This window comes from Astyanax mexicanus, chromosome 10 (genome assembly GCF_023375975.1).
Source record: "Astyanax mexicanus isolate ESR-SI-001 chromosome 10, AstMex3_surface, whole genome shotgun sequence".
NCBI lineage: Eukaryota > Metazoa > Chordata > Actinopteri > Characiformes > Acestrorhamphidae > Astyanax > Astyanax mexicanus.
Window position 1 is genome coordinate 18190417 of NC_064417.1, and position 23762 is coordinate 18214178.

General features: G+C 37.9%; 2 protein-coding genes across 3 annotated transcripts in view; both read left to right on the forward strand.

Annotated features, from left to right (window-relative positions):
* Nucleotides 1-14231, forward strand: part of mgat4b (alpha-1,3-mannosyl-glycoprotein 4-beta-N-acetylglucosaminyltransferase B) — a 212697-nt gene extending 198466 nt beyond the window's left edge. The window contains exons 13-15 of the mRNA XM_049484199.1: nt 4455-4542; nt 9123-9235; nt 10406-14231. Of these exons, the coding sequence (XP_049340156.1) occupies nt 4455-4542; nt 9123-9235; nt 10406-10429 (225 nt within the window). The 3' untranslated portion in view covers nt 10430-14231. The remainder of the gene's footprint in view (nt 1-4454; nt 4543-9122; nt 9236-10405) is intronic.
* A 3627-nt stretch (nt 14232-17858) lies between these two features.
* Nucleotides 17859-23762, forward strand: part of canx (calnexin) — a 29000-nt gene continuing 23096 nt past the window's right edge. For both annotated transcript variants that reach the window (XM_015603429.3, XM_049484200.1), the window contains exon 1: nt 17859-17936. In XM_015603429.3, the coding sequence (XP_015458915.3) occupies nt 17925-17936 (12 nt within the window). In that variant the 5' untranslated portion in view covers nt 17859-17924. The remainder of the gene's footprint in view (nt 17937-23762) is intronic.

Genomic DNA, 23762 nt, shown 5'->3' on the forward strand with positions numbered 1-23762 from the left:
GCGCTATACTGAGGATTAAAGATATAAAGATGAGTCATTAAAATCCTTTTCCAGTGTTCTACAGGTCCACTCTGGTTGCTAGGCCTCTAGGGGTTAACAAAAGCAAATGAAGTGAACGGATCTTCTGGCAGGGATCACAGGCTGGGTGGTGGGTGAGGGGGAGCTAATATTAGCCCACAGTGTGATGTTAGCTCAGTGTTAGCACAGTGCTGGCGTTCCACCTGAGCGGTGTGAGTCATGAGTCATAGCAGTGCGTTCCCCAGGCGAGGTGCCACGGGCTGCGGTCACTGCAGAGATATCAACGCTGAGCAGCCTATCCCCCGCGTCCCCTGCCAACCCTAACCCTCCATCCCACCCTTACCCTGCAGCCCACCGGCCTGAGCTGAGAAACAGAGCTCAGACAGAGGAGATGAAACCAGAGGCTGGAGATAAAGACATTTCTCCTGTTTTATGAAGTGCTGAAATCTTCCTGTGCTTCAATGGTCAGGGGGAATGGCTTGGTCTGTGTGTGTGTGTGTGTGTGTGTGTGTGTGTGTGTGTGTGTGTGTGTGTGTGTGTGTGTGTCTGCTTTTGGAAGATATTTTATCGCGGCTGGGAGGAAGAGAAGTGCTGGTCGTGGTGATTTAAGATTATAGTCGGAAACGAACTCTCCCCAGCAAGATTAATAGCAGGATTTTCAAGGAACAAACACTGTGCTTACATCTAAAGTCTCTCCCTCTTTCTCCCACTCTCTGTCTGTCTCTCTCTCTCTCTCTCTCTCTCTCACACACACACACTGTCCCCTTCTTTATCTTCTCCTTCATTTTCTCTCTTTCTCACTTTCTATTTTCTTCTTCGTTCTCGGTCTTTTTCTCTCTCTCAGCCTTTCTCTTACTCTCATATTTTGTCTTTTGTTTCTCTGTCCCTTCCCTTCTTATTCTTTTCCCTTCTCTCTCTGTCTCATTCTCTCACTCTCTCTCTCTTCCCCAGTATGATTATCATTCTCCATCTCCAACTCTCCCTCCCTTTTCTTGCCCTCTTTTTTCTCTCTTGTCTCCCTCTCTTTTCCACTCTTTTTATCTGCCGTTCTTTATCTTCTACTTCTCGTTCCCTTCATCCCTCTCTCAGCTCCCTGGAGAGACATTTTAGATTTAGTGGAATTTTGCCGGAAAGCTTAAATTAGCAGGGTGCGTCCTGTGGGGGCGTGCGAATCTTTAGTGCTTGTGTGTGTGTGTGTGTGTGTGTGTGTGTGTGTGTGTGTGTGTCAGGGGGTTCTGTTTCTTGTAGCTGTATTTATCCAGTAAAGGAGAGTTTTGAGTGAATGGAGACGCCTCACTGGCCATCAGCACAGCAAGGGGTCCTGGTTACTAAGGAGACAGGACACACACACACACACACTCATATAATCACACAGGTCAGCAGCTTAAAGCAGACGTGGAAGTGCATGCAGACATCCACCTGAGCTGCTGTCTCTGGGAGGCGTTTAGCCTTTGGCTGCGGATTTGTTTGCTGAAGGTCAGGTGGAGGGGGGTGGAGGAGGGCTGTTTTATTTCAAGCCCTGAGGGGCAGTACCGAAATCAGATACGTCCAAATGATAACACTGGCAGATATATTTCTGTATGGTTCAAAAGGATTATAGATTTTATGGGGATATATAGTGTTTATACTGAACATCAGTGAGCGGTGAGGCCGTGAGCAGTGGTCAGTAGTGTTGATGGGGCAGTAAAGCAGCTGTGAGGGCTAACTTTGGGTAACTATACCCAGATAGCATAAAGAATTGCCCCAAATGTGGCTGATGTTTGGCAGCATCAACTGAGACTCGGCATCGGGCAGGTGGAATTGGGCCAAGCATGGTTTATACTCAGTAAACGGGATGCTGACACAAAGGGCTTGGCCGATTCCTATATCATACTCAACAACCACGGTGCTGATACAAAGGGCTCAGTCTAATTCCCATAGTATACTCTGCAACTGGGGTGTTGGCACATGCAGCTCAGTGCGGTTCCCATACTATACTCGGCAACCAGGGTGTTGTTACATGCAGCGTTGTCCGATCATTGCTGCATCATATTCGGCAACCAGTGTGTTGACACAAAAGCCTTGGGCTGATTCCTATATTATACTCTGCAACTGGAGTGTTACCAGATGCAGCACTCGGCCTGGATATGAGTCGAGTTGAGCTGATGCAGGTCAGATTCAGTGTGTTGTATTTGGCCTGAAAAAAAGTCAGAGGTTTTTGCTGTGATCTGAGTAGTTAGGGAATCCTTATTCCAAAAAAAATAAATAAACAAAATTTTCTTAAAAGATACTATTAAAAATAATGATCTTATTCTAGAACGCATGTAATATGAGCTTAAAATTTTATTAAATTAATGAATTCATTCATTAATTTAAAAACATTTAAACAGTTTATGGGTTCAATACATGTAAAAAAAAAATCACTTTTCATTAAAGTCAGTATTAAAAGTGGTTTAATTTAATATTAGAGCATTTGTAAAAAAAAAAAAAAAAAGGTCAAAAAGTGGACAATATATATCGCAATATAAAATGTATCAATAATGGATATGTATATTATTTACTGACTGACATTATTACAGGGTGCATTACAGGAATTTGCAGATTAATTTGCAGTAAGTGTGTAGAGACTAGTGTCTATTGTGTTGTACTTGCACTTGTATTTTGTATCATACCAACTGAAATGATAAATATATTGTGATAAATGTGTTGGCCATATCATTCATCCCTCTGACACCAATAAACTAATTAGAAACAATACAAACTACACTGATAGAGTAACACAGAGCACACTGGCTAGATAAGCACTAAATACACTAGTGAGACTTTTGACCCAGAGGGCAACAGTAATAGCAAAAAGGGACAGAGCCGTAACCAGAAAATCCTCAAATATAAACCAATAGAATGAGTTATTTTAATCTGAACCTTGATCCCAGTTCCTGGTACTGGTGTTTGCACTTACTGGAAGTTGTGGCTGGAAGGAAGGTAAATCAGTAATCAGTAGTTGAGCAGTTGAGGGTCCACCGAGTGTAAAATCTTGATCTAGATCTAGGTATTGGATTATAGGCCTATATTTGAAGACGTCAGGGTCAGAATTTTATATGATGGTCATATTAAAAGCTAACATGCTGCCTCATCCAACACTCTCTCATATACAGGAAACCACTATCAGAGTGGCTCCATCTTATCAGCATCAAGTACTAGAAGGAAGGAAGTGGGAGGGGCTTGTTCTTGGAAATTCTTTGAAAAGTGGTTATTTGTCTCTTGCTTTGATAAACAGTTGCTGTGTAACATAATCAGTCCTTCATCCCAGCTGTATCCGTTTGCTTGTTTTTAAATTATTAATTAATTTGTTACTTTATTGTTTAAATTATGTTTACAGTCCTTTTAAATTCCATCAGCATATTGAGTCCAATATACAAACAAACAAGCAGAAAAACATATAATAATACTATCTTGGAGTATTTATTTTTAAATGTTTATCCTCATATAGGTAAATAAACAACATATTGTCAGCCTTTCAGATTTTTGACCTCAAGTATTATTTGACAAGAATATAAAATTTAAACCTAGTGTAATGAAATAAACCAGTGACAAATAATTAGCATTCAAACCTGCGTTTAATCTCTTAGAGTAAATACTTATCAATAAATTAATTACTGTATTATGAAATGTATTGTATACACTATTAATCTGAGCTTTTACTTTCTCCACATACAATAAATAATATCTAATTTTGAATTTTAAAATAAATAGATAAACAAATATTTACAATTCACAATTTCTTTGAGCAATAAATCTCAATATTTTACCTCATAAAATATCAAAAATCTAATCAAACCTTAAAAAAAACATGAACAAATACATGAATATAAGCATATGTGAATCATTCTACCCTCAGTATTAATATTACTGTGTTGTCTTGTCAGTGGGCAGAATATTATACAGTGCACCCGTTCTGCATGTGCTGCGTTCTCACCTCTGCCATCCTGTAGGAGGATCTGCAGTGTTCAGACTACAACTAGCAGCTTCAAGGACAGTGTTGTGCCTCAGGTTACAGACCTCTGGACTGTAGAAGTGCTCTGCTTCAGTGCTTGTTTTCTGAATGTTGAATGCTGTTAGATTGACCCAGATTTACTCTGTATGAAAGGGAAACTGAAGCATCAATCAGCTCAGCACTACAGTACCTCACCAGAATAACATGGTGTTCTCACAAAACCTGTACATGTGAAATTACAGGAATGTCATATTCATACAAATATTACTGCGTATGAGAGCGCAGTCTGGAGTGAGCTGTGTAATTTGTCACTCTCTGATCACTGGATTTATTTGGAATAAAACAGAGAGGTGGTAGTTAAAGCAGAGGTTCTGCTAGATGCTGGAGTGTAAAATGTTATATTAGTGGATCATTTGTGAGTTCAGGATTACAGTAATTTAACCATTTTTTTTCTCTTTTTAAGAATATTCAATCAGAAAAAGAGGCCTTGAAGGAGGAAAGAGAGAGGACGCCGAAGTACCAGCGCACAGAGGACGGCTTCATTAGAATAGGTGAGAAACCCCTGCCGCACACGACATGGCCTCTGATATCAGACTGATATCAGCAGAAATGCTGCATACCTTTAGATATATCGTTTTTTAAAGATTCTGTATTTAATGCAATAAAGAGTCTGAACAACTTTTTAAAACTTTTAAAGTAGTTAAAATATTTTATATATACATTTTGTAGAGGCCAAATCAGCATTACATTACAATAATAATACACTTACTTCTGAATGAATAACACACTTAGCACTGTATTGATAGAATAGTAATTTAAGAGTCATAAATTATTTATTGATAGTGTTAAACATGCTGGTTTTACATTCCCAAAAAGTGTTTAGCTCTACTGCTTTTGAAAGCTTGAAAAACACTGTTAGTGCTGTAATGATACAGTAGGGATTTAAACAGTATTATATATAATTTAAGAGTCATTTATTATGTACTGAAAGTGTTAAAAGGGCTGATTTTACATTCCATCGTATGGTTTGGCTCTATTTAATAATAAAACAATGAAAACAAAGTATTATTCCAAATCTAGTTCATTCTCTGGACTGTACTGTTGCTATTATAGTACCAATACATGATGATTGAACCATTTGTGCCAGCGTTACATGGTACCTGTTGACAGACATGTTATTGCATGTATTAATAATACAAAACATGCTTGATTAAAAGGTTTTTACTAAGTATTGACCATGCTGGTTATTTTGAAACTATAGAAGATGGATATGAAAAGTAAGATTGCTTAATATTTTAAAGAGAACATCATTTACTTTATGTAATTTATATCAAGAACTGTGAATAGTTAAGTGAGAAGAAGGCTAAGGCTTGTAACTCTCATGAACTATCCTGTGCAACAGAGGTAACTCTTGGTCCTACTTTCCTAATGTGGTCCTAATAAGTGCCAGTTTCATCATAACATTTTGATTTTTTTTGCGACTGCACTTGAGGATACTTTCAAAGTTCTAAATGTTTTGGATTGAATGACCTTCGTTTCTTAAAGTAATTTTTTTACTTAGTTAAGTAGTTCTCACCATAAAATGGATTAGAACATTACTCAAATAGAGCTCTTCACTGTATACCAACCAACTCTACCTCTTCACAACTTTACAACTGATGCTTTCAAACACATTAAGAGAAAAAGAAATTCAAGTAATTAACTCTTTATGAGTTCAGCACAGCTGTTAACTAAAAGCCTAAATTCCAGATTACTCTACTTCATAAAGCTAACTGAGAAAACCCAACCAAGATGTGCAAAGCTCTCGTCGAAGTAAGAAATGCAACTTAAAAGAATCTACATCATATTCTGGTTTGTTTAACACTTGTTCTTCTCGTGGTTTGGATGACTTTAGTAATAAACTACAATGCAAAAAAAAATGAAAAACCACTGAATTTAAGGTGTGTCCAAACTTTTGGCTGGTACTGCATATTAAATTGCTGAAACATTTTGGGAGAAAATCCTGGGTATTGTTGTGAAAAGAGGCGGGCTTGGTTTCTTTCATGACAGGATAATGATTCAGAACACACCTTAAAATACAGGGTGGACTACATTAAGAGGTGCAAACGTCTTTAAGGACATAAGAATAAGAACCATCCTAAAAAATAACTGAAACACTCCTCTGATAAGGGTTTACAAGTTGTGCTGCTCAGCCAAAGAGTTTCACTAAGTACTGACAGTGCAGGTTATTAAAACTATAGAAGATTGGCAGGAAATGTAATGTTGCTGAAAATATTAAAGAAACCATTTTGTAATTTTAAATCAGTTATTTCCTGATCTAGTCACAGCAACACATTTTGAATAAATGTTGAATAGATATGGCCAAACCTCACAGTTTATGATACTGTTACTGTAATTTATTTTGACCCAGCTGCTATTTGGATTCTAGACAGTGCTTTGGTCAGTAGTTTGAAAAGATGACAAAATTCAGACATTGAAGGAGCTGAATGATTGCCTTCAGGCTCCTGGTACCATTTTGTGCTAGATGAGTGACTATTACACGGGCAATCAAAAAGAATTGCTCAGATATTTCATATGCTGCTGTGTAACCCATTGAGAAGTGGTATAACTGCACAGGAAAGATGTGGAGGAGAAAAAATCCAATGACAGCGGATGGTCTTTGGACATACCCTAAATTTCTGCATTTTATATTAATAGTGAAGTCATCTAAACTATAAAGAAAAACAAACCAGAATATGTTTTATATTTTAGATTTAGCTTTATATTTTTAAGCACCTCTTGCTTAGATAACAGCTTTGCACATCTTGGCTGGATTTTCTCAGTCAGCTTTATGAGGTAGAGTCACCTGGATTTGCTTTCAGTTAACAGCTGTGCTGAACTCGTCAAGAGTTAATTACTTGATTTTCTGGCCCTCTCGATGTGTTTGAGAGCATCAGTTGTGCTGTGGCATTACAGTACTGTAGCAGTGTATAGGGCTCACTTGTGTTGTTGGCTGGTGCATTGGCTCAGGTTTAACATAACTTGAATTCAGCATTATGCTGTAGTTAGTATGTATGCTTGTATGCGTACATAATATACATCATTATTTTAGCTGGAGGGTAACGGTTCAGCACATAATGAATATGCTTAGGAAATATATGTTGGGTTTAACATAATAGCTAATAGTTAGCATGTTATGGTGCTAATATACTGTATCAGCTCATGTTATCTGCAGCTAAATAACCAAGGCCTTAATGTGCAGACTTAAGCTTGTGTTTTTATTTAGTCATATGCCTCCATATTGTGGCTGTTCAATAAAAAAGTAAAAACAGTATCTGCATTTGAGCTGATCTTTAGATTACTATATAATTTAAACTCAAACAGACCCTTACACTGGGTGAATATTACTGCATGAATGGACCAATAGAAATTCTCCAAAATTACCCGAAATAAACCCTTTTTACATGGACTTCTATTAAAAGTTAATAAGGTTTCATCTCTCTTCTGTAAAATAGCGGTTTTAGAGCTCACATTCATGTGTAATTCTTTAACTCTGTGTGTGCGTGTATGTGTGTGTGTGTTTGTGTGTGTGTGTGTGTGTGTGTGTTTGTGTGTGTGTGCGTGTTGCATAGGCAGGCTTAATACTTTAAATTAAGAGACTTCTCCCGACATCATAAATTACAATAGGCACTCAATTTCATTCATAAATTTGTCTCAGGGTCAGGATCGATATTGCGCTGGCAATGGCTCATTTTTCGACAGAATCAATTAATATGAGGATCTATGGGCCAGCGGTGTCTGGCACAGTCTCCCATTCACCCATCCTCATCAGAAATGCAATAGCTCTGAATCCAGTGTGACCACAGGCCTGCCCATTCACTACAAAATCACAGCATTAAACCTCATACTTCATCAAACTGCATATCATCACTGTCACTCAAATTCTTTTTTTTCTCAAAATGACAACTTGACAGCAGAAGGACAAAAATGCCAGATTTTCAGCAATTCATGTAAAAAGTAATTTATTCCAAGACATGGAAGATTTTCCAAGACATTGGAGATTTTCTATTGATCCCTTTATAATGATTTTTTTAAACATTTTATAGAGCAACTGTCAGATTCAAATAATGTCAAAATGCAAAATACAAAATATGCTGCATTTATTTGTTTACACAATTAGATACAGCAATATATGAAGGTTCATCTCCACACTGACATACTATAAGTCATAAGACATGAATAAGTATAATGTCCCATGACTTTGGATGGGACATGTATGGGATATGTCTGTTGGGCATCTGCATTAAATATAGATGTGAGGTCTGCCAGTCGCTTTTCTATTTGCACTGACAATTCTAACCTCCAAGGGAGATACTGCCGTATATGGAGTATTGCTGGTACACACGTCTCATTATTAGGTCTTGCTTGTCATGCTTGTCGTCTTGCCATGAACAAGCGGGCAAGTGTTTAGCCTTTCTCACAACACCTCACAACTTTCACAGGTGTAAGCATCCTCAAGTTGGATATTAGACTGATATTTGATTATGGATAAATTGAATAGAAGAATGTAGAGGCGATGCTACTCTACTACATTAACACATTATTCATTTTACTGCATTTGATAACCCTACAGAAATAAATATTACATTTCTTTGTAATACTAATTCAGCTACATTTTGTTTATGCTCATATACAATTTTAAAATTTACCTACAAATGCTTCAGTAAATCCCTAGTTAAAAGTATAACTATAATTTTTTAATACCCGTTAAGCAGTCACTAAGGTCTCAGCATGTGTGTATCTTTTTCAGTTCTGTTGGAAAGCGTCCCAGGTTTCCCTTCAGAAAGCTACTTTAAAGTGTGACAAGAGTGTGTAAAGCAGCATGAAATCAAGGGGGAGTTTCTTTGAAGAGCCGACACTGTGAGATAGGATTGAAGTGTTCAGCACTTTTCTCAGCCACTGCATTATTCTGTATATGATATTTCAGAACTCTGAGGTATTAAAATATGCTATTAAACTGGTACTGTGTGTGAAAATGGTGTGCATGTCTCATGCCCTGTATGTGATAGCAAGAAAATGCCTGTCCATCACTTATCAGGTCTTTCAGTTCATTCAGAATCAGAGAAATTCATGTTTTCTGTCTTCACTGCAGGAAAATTCCAAAACGGGATCGCTGAGGGGGAGGTGGACCCCTCGTTCGGGCCGCTGGAGGCCATGCGACTCTCGGTGATGACCGACTCTCCTGTGTGGGTCATTCTTAGCGAGGTATGTTTGACCTCTGTATTGCTTATTCTCAACCTAATGGGCTCTGTGTGAACTCTTACAGAAACATTGTAGTTTCATCTGTTTTTATTTTTGTTAATGTAACATTTTTTGTCCCTGCCATTAAAAAATATGGACACACTTATCTTATTATGTCACTGTTATGGTACATTTAATAACTTAGTGTAGATTTACAGTACATATTAAAACTAGTAATACACACACCCTGTTTCCATCAGAACATAGAAGTACAAGTGTGAAAGCACCCAGGACAAATTTACCAATCACTCAAACAGCCAGGTTCAGTTCATGCTCTGAGACACATTTGAGCCACATGTTATAGCAGTGTCAACTCATCCATTTCTCCAAAACACATTTCGCAACCAAAACTCCTCCCAGGACACCAAAAAATAAGTCCTGCACAATATGCAAATTTGCATATTATGTTCCACCTAGTAATCAGATTTCAGTCTTACTAATCAGAAATCAAGTGCAAATGCCTGTGCTTAAAATCAGATACTAGTTACATAAAGTGAACAGGTGTAAACAGTGTCTTTTTTTTTAGATTTCTATCATTATAAACAAGTAAATGTATCTAGGAAGGAAATGTATTTAGAAACATATATGTATATATATGTGATAACTTGAAAAATTAAAATGTTTCTGAATGGACACACACACATATATATATATATATATATATATATATATATATATATATATATATATATATATATATATATATATATATATATATATATATAAATCTAGATATAACAAATATCTAAAAGTATATTTTAAGCTTTAAACTATTTAATTAATAAATAAGGTTACTACTATATATATTTCAGTACTGGTCCTGGTTTTCGGCTCAGTTTCCACATGTTGTCGTATTAAAGTATCATTTTCACAGAGAGAGACAGAGAGAAAAAGAGAGAGAGAGAGTTACAAGCAATCACAAGCACAGCAGACCCTTAGTCTAACATAGTTTAAGTAGGACAGTTACAGCACAGCAGGACATGCTATGAAAGTGTGGAGAGCAGAGGAGCAGTTCCTTTAGGATTAGGGTTAGGATGAAACCACTGCTTTAACATCCATTTCTCTCTCTCTCTCTCTCTCTCTCTCTCTCTCTCTCTCTGTATTTCTTTCTTTCTATCTTTCTTTTTTAAACAGATCTTCATCAAAAAGGCAGAGTGAAGGGTGTCTACCTGAATACCTCACCATTAATCTGGGCCTTGCAGTGCAGGAGGAGGTCTTTCCTGCTCCTCCTCCTCAGCAGCGGCTATGAGTTTCTAAAGCTTGGTCCAAGTGCGCCACCTGCTGGCGCCATGCTGACACAGCAGGGTAAAAGTAGAGAAGGGCCAGCTGTAATCCTGTAGAGCGGAGATGGGATGTAAAGGAGACGGACAGACTCCTGAGACGGTCATTTGTAATTTATGTGTACATACGCTCCTGGTTCAGTGACTCTAATTACACTGGTATATTGTCAGCGGGCTCTCTCTCTCTCTCCGGATGGTCTTGCCCTGTTTCGGCAAATTTTCTGACTTTCAACAATGCTGCTTTTTTCTTTTGGAATTTGGGGGACTCTTCTGTTTTCATAAAGGAGTTTCTGATTTTGCCAACATTCTTTTATCATTATTTAGTGGGGGATTGATTTAAGGTGGAGGGTTTGGATTTCATGATGAATCATACGTAGTTTTTATGATCTGTTACGAATACACACAGATATGAGGGTAATATAAATAGTGCATCTATATGTGCAGACAAGGACCAGATGCTCCCAAACAGCAGTCGGGGAAAGATTATAGCTATAAAATAATAAAAGTTATAAGAAAAAATAGTGGAAAGCGGATCTTATGGAGCATTTCATCATTTAAATCAGATTTAGTCTGAAGGACAGTCGTTTTTTTTTTTTTTTCCTTTAAGATGATGTAGCGAAAGCAGGACATGGTGAGTTGCCAGTAGATTGGGTTAGAAATGGTAGAGTAAACAGACCCGGGCCCTGGGATCGAATTAGACTGAGCAAACAGGCGTCCGAACAGAAACACATAACAGCATTACAGCTACTCTATGCAGTTTGGGCTGAGACTGGGCGGTCACTGATCGTTAGCCTACATGCACCCCTTAAAGGCTTTTAAGCTTTATAGGCTGGATAGTTTAAACCAGCCGTTGCAGTCCAGTTCCTTTTATCATAGTTTTTTTATTGTTAAGTTCCTCATGCCTTACCATGGTACTTATTTCAGGTTTTCTATTTAATACACACCACCTAACAGCTACTGTACTGTAGTTCACAATCGTTCCCCACTTCCCAAAGGCTTAAACCCTAAAGCTGGCTGATTCAGGCTCCAACTGAAGCTTGGAAGGAACCTTGGCTTGGTGGAGGTGAGAATGTGGAGTATGTGGAGCACTACCTTCCTTACACATGCTGGTTGATCAACAGTCAGAGACTGACTCCTTTATTTTATTAAAATGCATCCAGAGGAAGCACCACTGAATTCAGTGATAAAGCAACTTGTGGCACAGCAGTCAGACAGCAGGTGGAAAGTGTCTTGAGAGTTCAGGAAACCTAGCCTGCTACAAAGGTGCTGGAAGATCTCAGGGTCAGAGAAGCTTTTTCATTAGTTCCACAAAGCAGGATTTTTCACATAGCCTCATTATGTACTGTGTAATAATATCTAATATCTATTTTTATCTATAATCTCTATAGACAATGATGGGTCGTTTTTAATTTCATGTACATATGTCATACATAAGTCAACACTGTTCATATTGCATGCATACAGACACACACACAACAGTTATTTCCAATCACACAGGACCAGACTCATTTTTGAAATTTTACATTTTTAAATATATAATAATGCAGTTCCCCCCTTTTTTTAAGAGTAATACACTTTTAAATTATTTTTTAAATGTTTTAAATAATAGCTTATAGACATTAATGGGCTCCCCAACTGAGTAAACAGGCAATAATGAGGTCAGCAAAATATGACAGATTTTTTTTTCATATATTGTACAATAAGTTAATAATGTAATTATTGAGACAGTTCTAACAGGAGAGATTAAAATACTCAAAACTTGAATCTTAAATTACTATTTCAAAAATGTGTTTAAAAATATTGATCAAATCTGAAATCTAAAAATTAGCCTGAACAGTTTGTAGTGTTAGGCTTAATAATGCACAAAAACATTCTGTCCTGTGTATAGTTTTCTTCTGAATGCCGCTGGGTTCTCTGAATTGAGAGGTTGCTTAAGGGATCATGTGCATCTAAAACAATCAGTGATGAGGTAACGGCGTTGACTTTTTTCAGTAACGAGTAGCTAACTGATTACTCTGACTGTGACTATAACACCGTTAACATTTCCAACACAACGTTACTGCACGTTACTTTAGCCACTCGATTAAATTTTTTTTTACTTCGCGCATACAGACAAAGGCGCAAGTGTGTGTGTGCGCGTTGTGTGTGAAAGTCACATGGGAAGGGGAGGATGAGATAAACACCTAAGCAATGATTGTTGTCTTTGCTGTCGTGCACTCTATTCATCTGGCTTATGAAACACGCTCTGAGAAGGTGGGGGCCGAGGGGTGGGGGGTTACGGAGCGATTAACACAAAAGTAACGCAATAGTTACTTTAACTGGTAATTAGTTACTTTTATAGTGGAGTAATTCAGTTACTAACTCAGTTACTTTTTTTTTTATTACTTTTTCAAAGTAACGTGCCCAACACTGGAAACAATTAATGAGTCCCATGAAAGTAACTATAACTGTTTTACTGTTTAACACTATTACATAACAACACCAGCAATTCCAGCTGCCAAAGACACATAACAATCACATTGCACTGTTAGCTTTCACAATTTTAATATTAGTGTCCACTTTGCTCAGAGAATCCAGTGTCATTTATAGCACAAATGACTATAGTATATCCTTAACTCTCCAACTCACCCCAACAGTACTGGACAGAGCACCAGCATTTCAGAGAACACAGTTCCACTGCTCTACTGCTCTCTATCTTTGTCAACAATAGGTGCAACTAAAATTGCTGAATGCATTGTTTAAAAGGGGTCTACACAGACATTTTGCCATATATCGTCACTGTCAGGCACAAACCTTTTATCTCCATAATGCCACATTAGTTTCTGATATGGTCATGATGTCAACTATAAAATGCTGGCACAACATCAGATGTCTAATTTCCTATGTTTAGAACACAATAGAAAATCTGTTGACTTTTAACTTGTAGACACAATCACAATAGAGACCAAATAAATATATGTTTATGATAAAAATACATTTGTTTTAAGTAAATGACTTTGAAATATTGATTAAAACAAGCCTGTCCAGGAGCAATTTTCCCACTGGATCTTTACTTTTTGTTATTCAATTTAGTGAAAAATCCTGCCTTGTGAACAGTCCTGCCTCTTTCTTGCGGTTGATAAACATCAACACGAAACCATGCCTGAATGGACAGAGGTCAGAACATCAGTCAGTATCTGTTTCTTTATTTCTGGCTTTGCAAGAGACTTTGAACACCAAATAATTCTTTAATTTTATGCCATCCTCCAGCCAATTTCCCTCATCTCCTCTGAGTTCAGCCTGTTATTTAATAAAGGATGATACCAAAACAGGACACCTGCATGTTCACCCACGCAATATCCATTTAAAAGGAAATGCAAACAATTGCTCACTCTCAGCAGGGCTCGTGCCAAAAGAGTTGGTTGTCGGGCCATTGCTTTAGCCACAGAGGTGGCTGACAGGTGCCTGGAGCTGAAGAGATTACAGCTAGCCAAACAAATTATTCTAAATACCCCCCCAACTCCCCAAACACCAACCTACCGGACAGACATCGTTTTCCCACCCTCTTGTAAGATTGTAAAATGCACTGGAATGCATTGCTATTGTGTTGTATTTTGTAACATTTAGATAAACTATATTTAATGATGTTCTCTTCTATTCAATCTGTGAATTGTAATAAAGCCAAAATTGAAACACCTTGAGGGGATGGTCTTTTTAATACTATCGTCAGTGAATGTGTGTCTTAAAAATATGATTTAAAATGTCAGTCTTATGAAAGCACCCTGCAGTTTCCTTCAGGTTTGTTCAATTTGTCTGGGAACCTCAACACTGACAAGTAAAGGAGCATTATGTCAAAACTATGATTTAAAACATTTTTTCTAAATGTTTAACTTAAGTATCTTGTAACTATTGCTTATTATCTTGACATTTTCTCACACTTTAAATTCTCTTTATCTTGCAATAATGACTTGAAATGAATGAATGACTAAATCCAAAGGAAAGTTATTATTTTGAGATAGTATGTCATCAGTTCTGGTAACTAAGTTAAAGATCTGTGGAAAGTCAGAAATTTGAGGTAGTACATCTACATCTAAAGCTAAAATTCTGAGAAAATAAGTAATTTTTAGATAGCATGTGGTTAATTTAAGATATTTATAAGAAAATAAACAATAATCTTAAGATAGTAGATAGTAAATCATTGTTTTATTATAAGGTTTCTGAAACTGAAATTCTGAAATAAGTTCTTAAATTTAAGATGTTAAGTTAAAACTCCAAAATACTTCATGTCAACAAACAGTCGTTGACAGATCTTAATACTGATGTACTAAAATACACTTATGGACAGATACACTCTGATAGCTGTGGCTTAAGTAACAAATCTACACAGTAAGGTTCTTTTAACACACTCAAATCAACTTTGTCATACTGCTGTCAGAAATAAGCCAAACAAGCCTCCATAATAAAGCCCATTTCAGTGTTATAGTCATAGACTGCTCCCACTTTAAGAGCTTTAAGCCTGTTGTGTTTTAAATATGGCTGAAACTGAATTCCTCTAAGAGTGTGTTGGGGGTCTCTGCAGTGTGTTGTGTTGACTCCATTGGGAGTGGAATTTGGTTTAGGTTTTCTAGGTTTAGTGTTAGTGTACCCTCCCCCTGGGTTTCACGCTTGGTGACTTCCATAGATGCCTCCTTAGTCTGTGCATGTACCAAAACCTAGTAAGGTTAAAACAGTGTTGCTGATAAGCAGATTTTTCATAATGTATAGGAGCACCAGGCACAATCTAATGTGACAGGTTTTATTTTGTAGACTAGCACTTAAAATAACACTTATTGGTGATTCTTTCCCATTCCATTACAAATCTCCACAATAGTTTAACAGACATTTCTTAGTAGTCATACTAAAGAACTTGGTTATTAAGTTACATAATTCAGTCTGTTATTCTTCTATTCTCTTTCTGAATTATCTGTTTGCAGTCTAAAATTCAGTGTTCTTCACAAAGGTAGCATAGTTAGCCAGTTAGCTAGTAGACCAGCGATACTGCCCACAGGGCAGGGTGAAACCAAGGTTGGGTTAAGTGTGAAGGATACCTGCAATCAAGAAAGGATAGTAATCAAAGTGTGACCTAAAGCACTAAATAGCCCTGTGTGAATTGCTTTGTCCTAGCAAAAGTATTTATTAGAATCTAAGATGCTAATCAGATGCACAGAGGCTTTGTCGTGATGCAAAATCTCCCTTTTGCTATTGTTAAGCTCTTGTTGAGTAACAGTGTAATGTAAATGTAATCCTGTAGTCCGCTTACACAGAATAAAGGAAAAAGTAGGTTTGTTTGCTGTGGCTAAAATGGTGAAATTTGGATAACTAATACTAAGTATAATAGTGGTTAATAGTATACTCACGTTTGGAAGTGTAGCTGTGTTTTTAATAATAATAATATAAAACTAACATTTTAAAGTGAACTCTGGTCAACCACACTGGTCAACCATTAATCTGCTAAAGATCCCAGCTCAAGACCAGTTGGTCATCCAGAAAAAAGCATGCCCTGTGCAGGTCAAAGGCTAGTTAACAAGCTACCCAACCAGCATAGGGCTTGTTTTTTTCTGAATGACTAACTGGTCTTGAGCTGAAATATGTAGCAGGGGATAATCAGTTGGCATACCATCATATGGTTAGTTTTCACATGGATGACAATCTTTTCAACAAAATTCACCAACAAAAACTGATCTTAAAATAGACTTTTTAGAACTCATACAAAAATTTCTGTTTCATAGTTGGGCTACCCATACAGGCCCCACATAGGCATGTTTTCTGGGTTCTTTTTTAACCTGATATGATATGAGCTGTTTATTACAGTTAAATTACTTTAGTAAAAAAACAAACTGCACTGAACTGGACTGCACTAAATGTTGATTCTGATTCTTCACCAGCAGCCATTCAATTTCAAGCATTAATAAACCATCAACCCCATTGTCACAGCAGTGGTAAAGGTTGGCTAGTCAAACAGTATGTAACTGTGTATGTATCTACAGAGGTGTCAAGTAAGGAAGTACAAATACTTTGTTACCTTACTTAAGTATACATTTCTTGGACTTGAAGTATAAACATATATCATTCCGACTCCCTATTGGTTTATACGTGACATTACATCACGCCCACACTCCAGCAAGAACATAGCAGGCATATGTAGCCTAGTATGAAGACGATCCGTGGCAAAGACTCAAGAAAACTTGAGCAATTTTTAAGTATATACGGTATATGTGGCTGAAACACAGGTAGCCTAGTTCATTACAAAATTTTCAACATTAACATTTTAATATATCTATATAGTCGATATGGCTTTTAGCTTTTTTGGGGGGGAGGTGGGGTAGTGCACTATAGGAAATGGGTCTCTGCTCACCCCCAGCATTGCGAAATACAGCCTTTTTAGCCGATGCTAATGCCAGTGCTAGTGATAGGGGCATAGCATTACCCATGCAAATAAATTATTTTCACACCATTAACAAGCTCAAAATGGCTCCACACTTCATTGGCAGAATTCCGGGGGCCCTGACGTTTAAACTTTAACACCACCGTTAGTGGTGTTAATGTTAATAGTAAAGCCTTGTTTATGGTGGTAAAAGTTATTTCTTTGCATGGACAATGCTATGCCCTAATAAAAACATTTGTACCAATTATCAAGTTTCACTACACCCCAAGTTAATTTCCTTTAATGGCCATTACATTACTTTTACTTTTATAGTAGTTTTGAAACCAGTACTTTCACATTTTTACTTGAGTAAAAAGCTTAAGTTGATACCTCAACATCTACAGAAGTTTTTTAAACCAGGGTATCTATACTTCTACCTGAAAAAGAAATAAAATATTTTTTTACACCTTTGGTTATCTGCACTGCTGCTTTAAGTGTTTTCTAAACAGGAAGATCTAGGATCTAAAAAAATCTAAAAAAAAAAGTGACAGTCAGGATTAGCTGTAGCAGAATTCAGCGTCTGAACACAATAAAAAGTACTACTCAGCTCTTTATAATGTATTTTTTTGATAGCATTTGATAGCTGAAGGTCATTTAGGGAAACGTGTTTCTCTATTAAACTCTATTAAAAAGACTTTCATTCAGAGAGATTCACAGCCCTCCGCGTCTCCTCCCGTCCACTGTCCAATCAGCATGCACTTCCCCGTAGTGGAAACCCAATCAGAGCTGTCCACGAGGTTCAGGTCGGAGGTGGAGCCGCCTTGTGTTAATTGGCGTAAAATGCAGCCAATCGGTATTTGATAATTCCGCGGGGGCGTGTTCAAACGGGACACGTTAGCCAATCAGAGAGGGCGTGAGGGTGGCCCTACAATAACGGCCATCATTCTCCGTAGCCACACGTGATACGCTGTAGTTGCAGGCGGTGTGCTACATGAGAGCAGCGGTAAGTGAAACTCCAGCGCTCAGAATTACAGTGTATAGCTGTAGCTGCGCAGACGCGCTGTTAGCTATTGTGTTTTATTTGCAGCTTCGGGTTCTGTGTGTGTTCTGATTATTAGCTTTAGTGAGCAGATAGCGAGTTTACCGGGGGCGAGTTTGAGGATCTGCGTGGCTCTGAGGCCGGGACGTGGGTGAATCGGTTCATTTGAACTGATTCACTTTAGTCAATTGGTTAAACCGATGCTTGCTCAAATCTGAATCTTTTTTTTTTAGTAAATACGCGGAACGTTTCTAGCTATCCTTAAATGTCAGAATAGTTGTAACTAATAGTTCTTAATTCAGCTTAAAAGAGGTGTAGGTTATTTTATGTATAAATAACTGTTATTCCTATTTGAATGTATTTGTATCGGTTCATAATCGGATTTGTTTGAGAGAATCGGTTTGGTCAGTTCGGAGAGTCGGACTTTCCATCATTACTAGCTAACCTAGGTTAGCGAGCTGGTTAGCTTGCTCTGCTAGCCGTACAACTGTCATGTTAAAATGTGTAAATTACGCGTTTCAAGAGCAAAACTCAGTTTTATAAAAATCATGCAGAGTGAATTCTGTGGAGTCATGAAATGTTTTAAACCTGCGTGTTGTGGTCTGTAATCTCCGTATTAACGTTAATTTGGGGGAGGGCTAACCTAATGTTAACACGTTGAATCAGTTGTAGCTGCAAATAGATTAGTAACATTAGTCATTAAAGCGAGTTTACACCGCGAATAATTGTTTATTTTTACTTGATATTACTCGATATTCGTGGTCTAATTAAACGGCCCCTGTCCCCTGCTCGGAGCTGCGGCTGGACTAACGCTAGCTGAGACACTAGCAGGTTAAAAGTGGGGGTATAACGTTAGACTGGAAACCAGGGGTTAAACCAGCCCAACCGGTGTGGCACAAGTAACCACCGCTAGCTAACGTTAGTCATATTGAGCTGTGTAGCCCAGCTCTCTGTTCAGACATGGAAACTTCCAGATACAGGACTCCAAAAGGGTAAACAGGCTGTGACAGCTGAAGTCGAGTAATATGAGGGTCTTATCTGTGTTAGTTAGTTAATGGTCCATAGCTCTTAAGAGTTTGTCCTCACATGAAGGAGTCGTGACTCAGGACACAGGAAACCAGGACAATGCTGGTCTCTTCTCACTGCTTGTGGGTCGTTACAGAATAACTTCAGTAATAATTGTCAGCTTTTTCTGCTTCCACAACCTCCAAACTGACCAGCACTAACGCACACCCCATACTAGCCCCAATTTAATTAAGGCTTACAGGCTGTGGCGAGAATTATAAAAAATATTTTTGGAAGAAAAAAAAACACTGTGTGGGATTGTTCTCCATCAGAACTTTTTCAGAACTAAATTCAGCAAGCTTACAACAAAAATGTGAAAATATATTTAGAATATAAACAACCAAATATACTTTGTTACAAATTATTGCACATATAGTTCATTTTTTATGCCTCATTGTATTGGACATATACATACCTTGTAACATTTTATATTAAAAATAAAATTAATTAATACATTAAAAATATGGTATTAACCATTCAAGCCATAAAGGGTCCAGATTATGTGGATTTGTACTTATTTACCCAGAATTACAGTGGAGATATCTGGAATTACAGTGTCTATCAGTAAAACGTAATTAGATGTATGTATGTGGAGTTTTATCTAGTTAATCTGTAGAGAGAAATGTAGATAAGAGAGCATGAAATTCCATGTAAATCATTACAGTATAATTAAATTGTAGAATTATGTTGTCGTCTTGGTAAAATTAAATAAAAATGCAGTCAGAATGGCTGGAGAGCTGATGACATTTTTAAGAGTACAATGTTATGTCCATTATCTGAAATGAGTTTTAACAAGAAACACTTTACGAGTTAGTGATACGAGTTAGGATCATTTGTATCATTTTAGGCTAAACTATCTTTCAATACCCCAGACCCCTGCCATGTTTGTTTTTGTGTGTGTGGTGTCATACCACCTGTTAAGACATGTTTGGTGCCTGAAGTCTGTTTATTTAGCTGGTTTTCCACTAGAGCTTCCATGCAAACACAATAGCAGGCTGTGTCACAGACTTTTGCCTACATAGACTTTCATTACTTTTTAAAACTACTTTAACCTCTGAGCATCAGATTTAAAGTGATCCTCTACTTTAATATTAGACGCAAGACACAAGAGAGCACAGAAACAAGGGAAGGACAATCTCCAACAGACATTTTTAGATTCACAACTGTTGATATCTTGCCAAACTAGGTCAGATCAGTGCACTAGCCGTCTTATCATTCATTGCATTACCTATTTTACAGCTTAAGTTGCAGTGGAAATTGCTATCACTTGGAACTCCCTGGCCTCATGTATAGACCATGACCCCACTACCCTCCCCCTTTTCTAAATCTTAGGCCTGGATGGAACCCAGAACAAGCTGGCACAGTGGAGTGTAAAAAGGCTTTAGCTTTAGTCACTGAGTTTACAAAGAAGTTATATTATTTGGATTTTTATTTTACTCACTTCCTTAAACCAGATGCATCATGTGGCCTGACTTACTGAAAGTGAAAATTATAATTAGCATTTAGGTTTTTCTAAGTGAGCGCTTTGATTAGCCACCGTAGGCTGGATAATTGTAATCAATTGCAGAGTTTATTGAGATTAAGGTGGGGTCATGAGCATTTGAGGAACAGCTGGAGTTAATTTGCATGGCTACTGGTTTTGTAGGTTCGGGGTGTCAGGCTGCTAGCAGATTAGACTCCCTTCTGATTGGATTGATGGACACGGCTCAGTTTAATCAGGAAGCTAGATCTCCTCAGTGCTGGTCAGCCTTTCTGTGGGGTCTTGGAAGACAACACAGCAGGAAAAACCTGCACTGTGCTTTTGATTGTGTTGTCAACATTGTTGAATTGGCTCTTGCCCCCACTGTTTGGCGTCTTACTCTTTTGGGACAGGGAGGGTTTAAAGCACAATTATTTATAAATAACTACATGGTCGCTTTAGTCCTGGTGGACTATTTTAAAGGGAGTGGTCCACAAATTTAGACAAGTTTCTTTTTATCATGAATGTAATCAGTCAGCAAAGACATGTTTGGGGTCTAAACAGCCTGATTTGTTTGCACTGAAGATGCAAAGCTAATGCACAACATTTGCCCCAATGTTTGTGGACACTACTTCTAATGAATGCATTCAGCTGCTTTTAGTTTCACCTATTGCTGACACAGATGTGCAAATGTACACACACACAGCTTCTCTAGTCATTGTAGAGAAGTGTTATCAGTAGAATAGGACTCCCTGGACCAAATACTTATAAACCTGTTGGCATGTCTATATGTCTAATTCCAGGTATAGACTAAAAGGGGTATGAGGCACTCCAACTTTGAGCTGGTGGTAATCATACTGACTGAATATTCTGACCTCACTAACACTCTTGTTCCTAAGCAAATCCTCACAGCAGAGAAGAGGACATAAGACAGTTACTCAACAAAAGCAGGACAAACTCATTTTTAATTGCAGTGAGCAGGTGGCTCAGTACTTTTGTTTCTGTGGTGCTAATGTGTTAGTACTGAAATGCAGTAAGCACCAATAGATGGTTGGTGACACAGTGGGTATATTTCATGCTGCTCCAGCAATCATGCTTATATACCTTAAGTCTTAGCAAATGTTATAAAGACCCACATTTGGCACACAAAAGATGACTGTATGCAAACACAGCAGTTGCTGTTTACACATAGCATCACATTGATTGAGGCAGGCACCAGCTGCTGGGGAACTGCCCGTCGTACTTTCTGGATGGGCACACTGCTGCTCCACAGAGCTGCAGGATGTGTCACACTTGGCACTGTGACTGCTAAGTCAGAGCAAGCAGGAGAAACATCAACACCACCACATGAGCTTTTATTACACTATGGTGTTTTATTGCTATTGATTAGTGCAAATGTGCACCAGGCTACTACTTGATAGTGTGTTAAATGCATAATGGGACACCTGTTCATTTAAAGTTTCTTTTGAAATGAAGGCTGTTAAGAAGAAGTTTATCTGGTTTAACTGCCTCTAATGTACAAAAACGGTTTCTACTAGATATTTTTGGAGCATTGCTGTAAGGATCTGATTGCATTCAGTGACAAGAATGTTTGTGAAATCAGGATGTTGGATCATCACGACCTCACTTCAGCCACAACTGTTGTACTCATCCCAAAAACGATAAGATGGAGAAAAATCACTTCAGAGAACACAGTTCCACTGCTTCAACACCTGGCATTAGTAATTTAATGACTAATAAAATAATTATTATAAATAACAGGGTAGCAAGTATTTAAATTGACCATAAAGCCTTCCAATAGTCTTTCAATGTCTTGACCCACATCTATTTAACATGTGAGGTGATATCTTGTTAGAGGTCATACACTGGCCAGCATGCTTCTGACCGGGTCATGTGAGTCAATTAATTGAGGGTAACGATCGTGTCTGACGCATCTGGCTAGAATTGTCCGTGCAAACAGACAAGTGACTCTTTCTGAAATCGCATCCACATTCAATGCAGAAGTTCCACACACGCATTTCCCACAGGCCAGTGCAGCGTTATTTAGCTAGCAAGGGACATGGCAAGATTCAAGGGTCATGACACTGGTTATTTTGTTTTGACATGTCAGGAAATGGCTTTTTAAGACATTTTATCATACCCCCCAGTTGATTAGCTAACTCTCTCTTAAGCCTCAGTACTGTGGGAGTGTGTGGTGGGGGATTCTTTAGTTAAATTCAGGGACAGATGGGCCTCCCTTGGGGGTGGTATATATCATGTCCCCACCCCCCTCCTCTATAATACTCTTTCTTTCTCTTTGACAAATGTACACACACACACACACACACACACACACACACACTAAACTACACTTGTACTGTAGTGCACCCTGTAGAGCTCTTAATCTGAGTAGCTAGCGCTTAAAGCTCCCCAGCTCATTGAGCTTGCTAGCACTTCACAACATGGTGTTAAACCTTTTTTAGTCTAACAGAGTTCCTTCACTCTGAAACCTTTATTTTATGTATTAACAAAGCTTAGGCATTGGTATATCTTGACAACATAACCTTTATTGTTTTTCTTGACCTTTCAGTTACAGACAAAAAAAAAAACGGAAATCAGTTTTAGTTTCTAAAACCACCCACTCCCCATTCCCCAGTCCTGTTTCCACACCCCGGATTGCCAGGTTTGGAACACAATGGAAATCAAACGCAGCGTGCTGCAGTCTCAGCATCCTTTTACAAATGTTCATGACCAGAGATGAAGTAAAATACGAGTAGAATGATTAAATTCATGTCCATGTGTTTTATAATAAAACATGCTTGCTCTTATGTAGTACATATTATTCCTTTAAATTGTATCAGAATTTAACCAGTAGTGTTTCACAGGTTTGCTTAGTATCGTTACTGATTATGTTGAGTTTTCCTTCCTCTCTAGTTTTGTGTAGTGGTTCAGGTTTGTTTGGGGAAGCTACTATGGTGATGTGTTGCTAGCATACACAGTTGGCACCACTGGCTCGATCGAGCTAATCCAGAGCGTCTTAAGCTCATTAGAGGAACGTTTGGTAGGATATGCGCACTCTGAGCATGTATACGTGCTTGTGTGTGTTTTAGAATTATCAAGAGAGGTGTGCAGTTCTATTTGCGTTTGTGGATGCCCCTGGGGAGTGGTCACTGTGGACCTTCTATAGTTCTGTTTCCTGGGCCTCTCAGAAGAAAAGACTTGGAGCAATGGTGGACTTAATGAATTGCGCTGAAACTTTGAATAAGAATTTGTTTGTAAATGGTCGC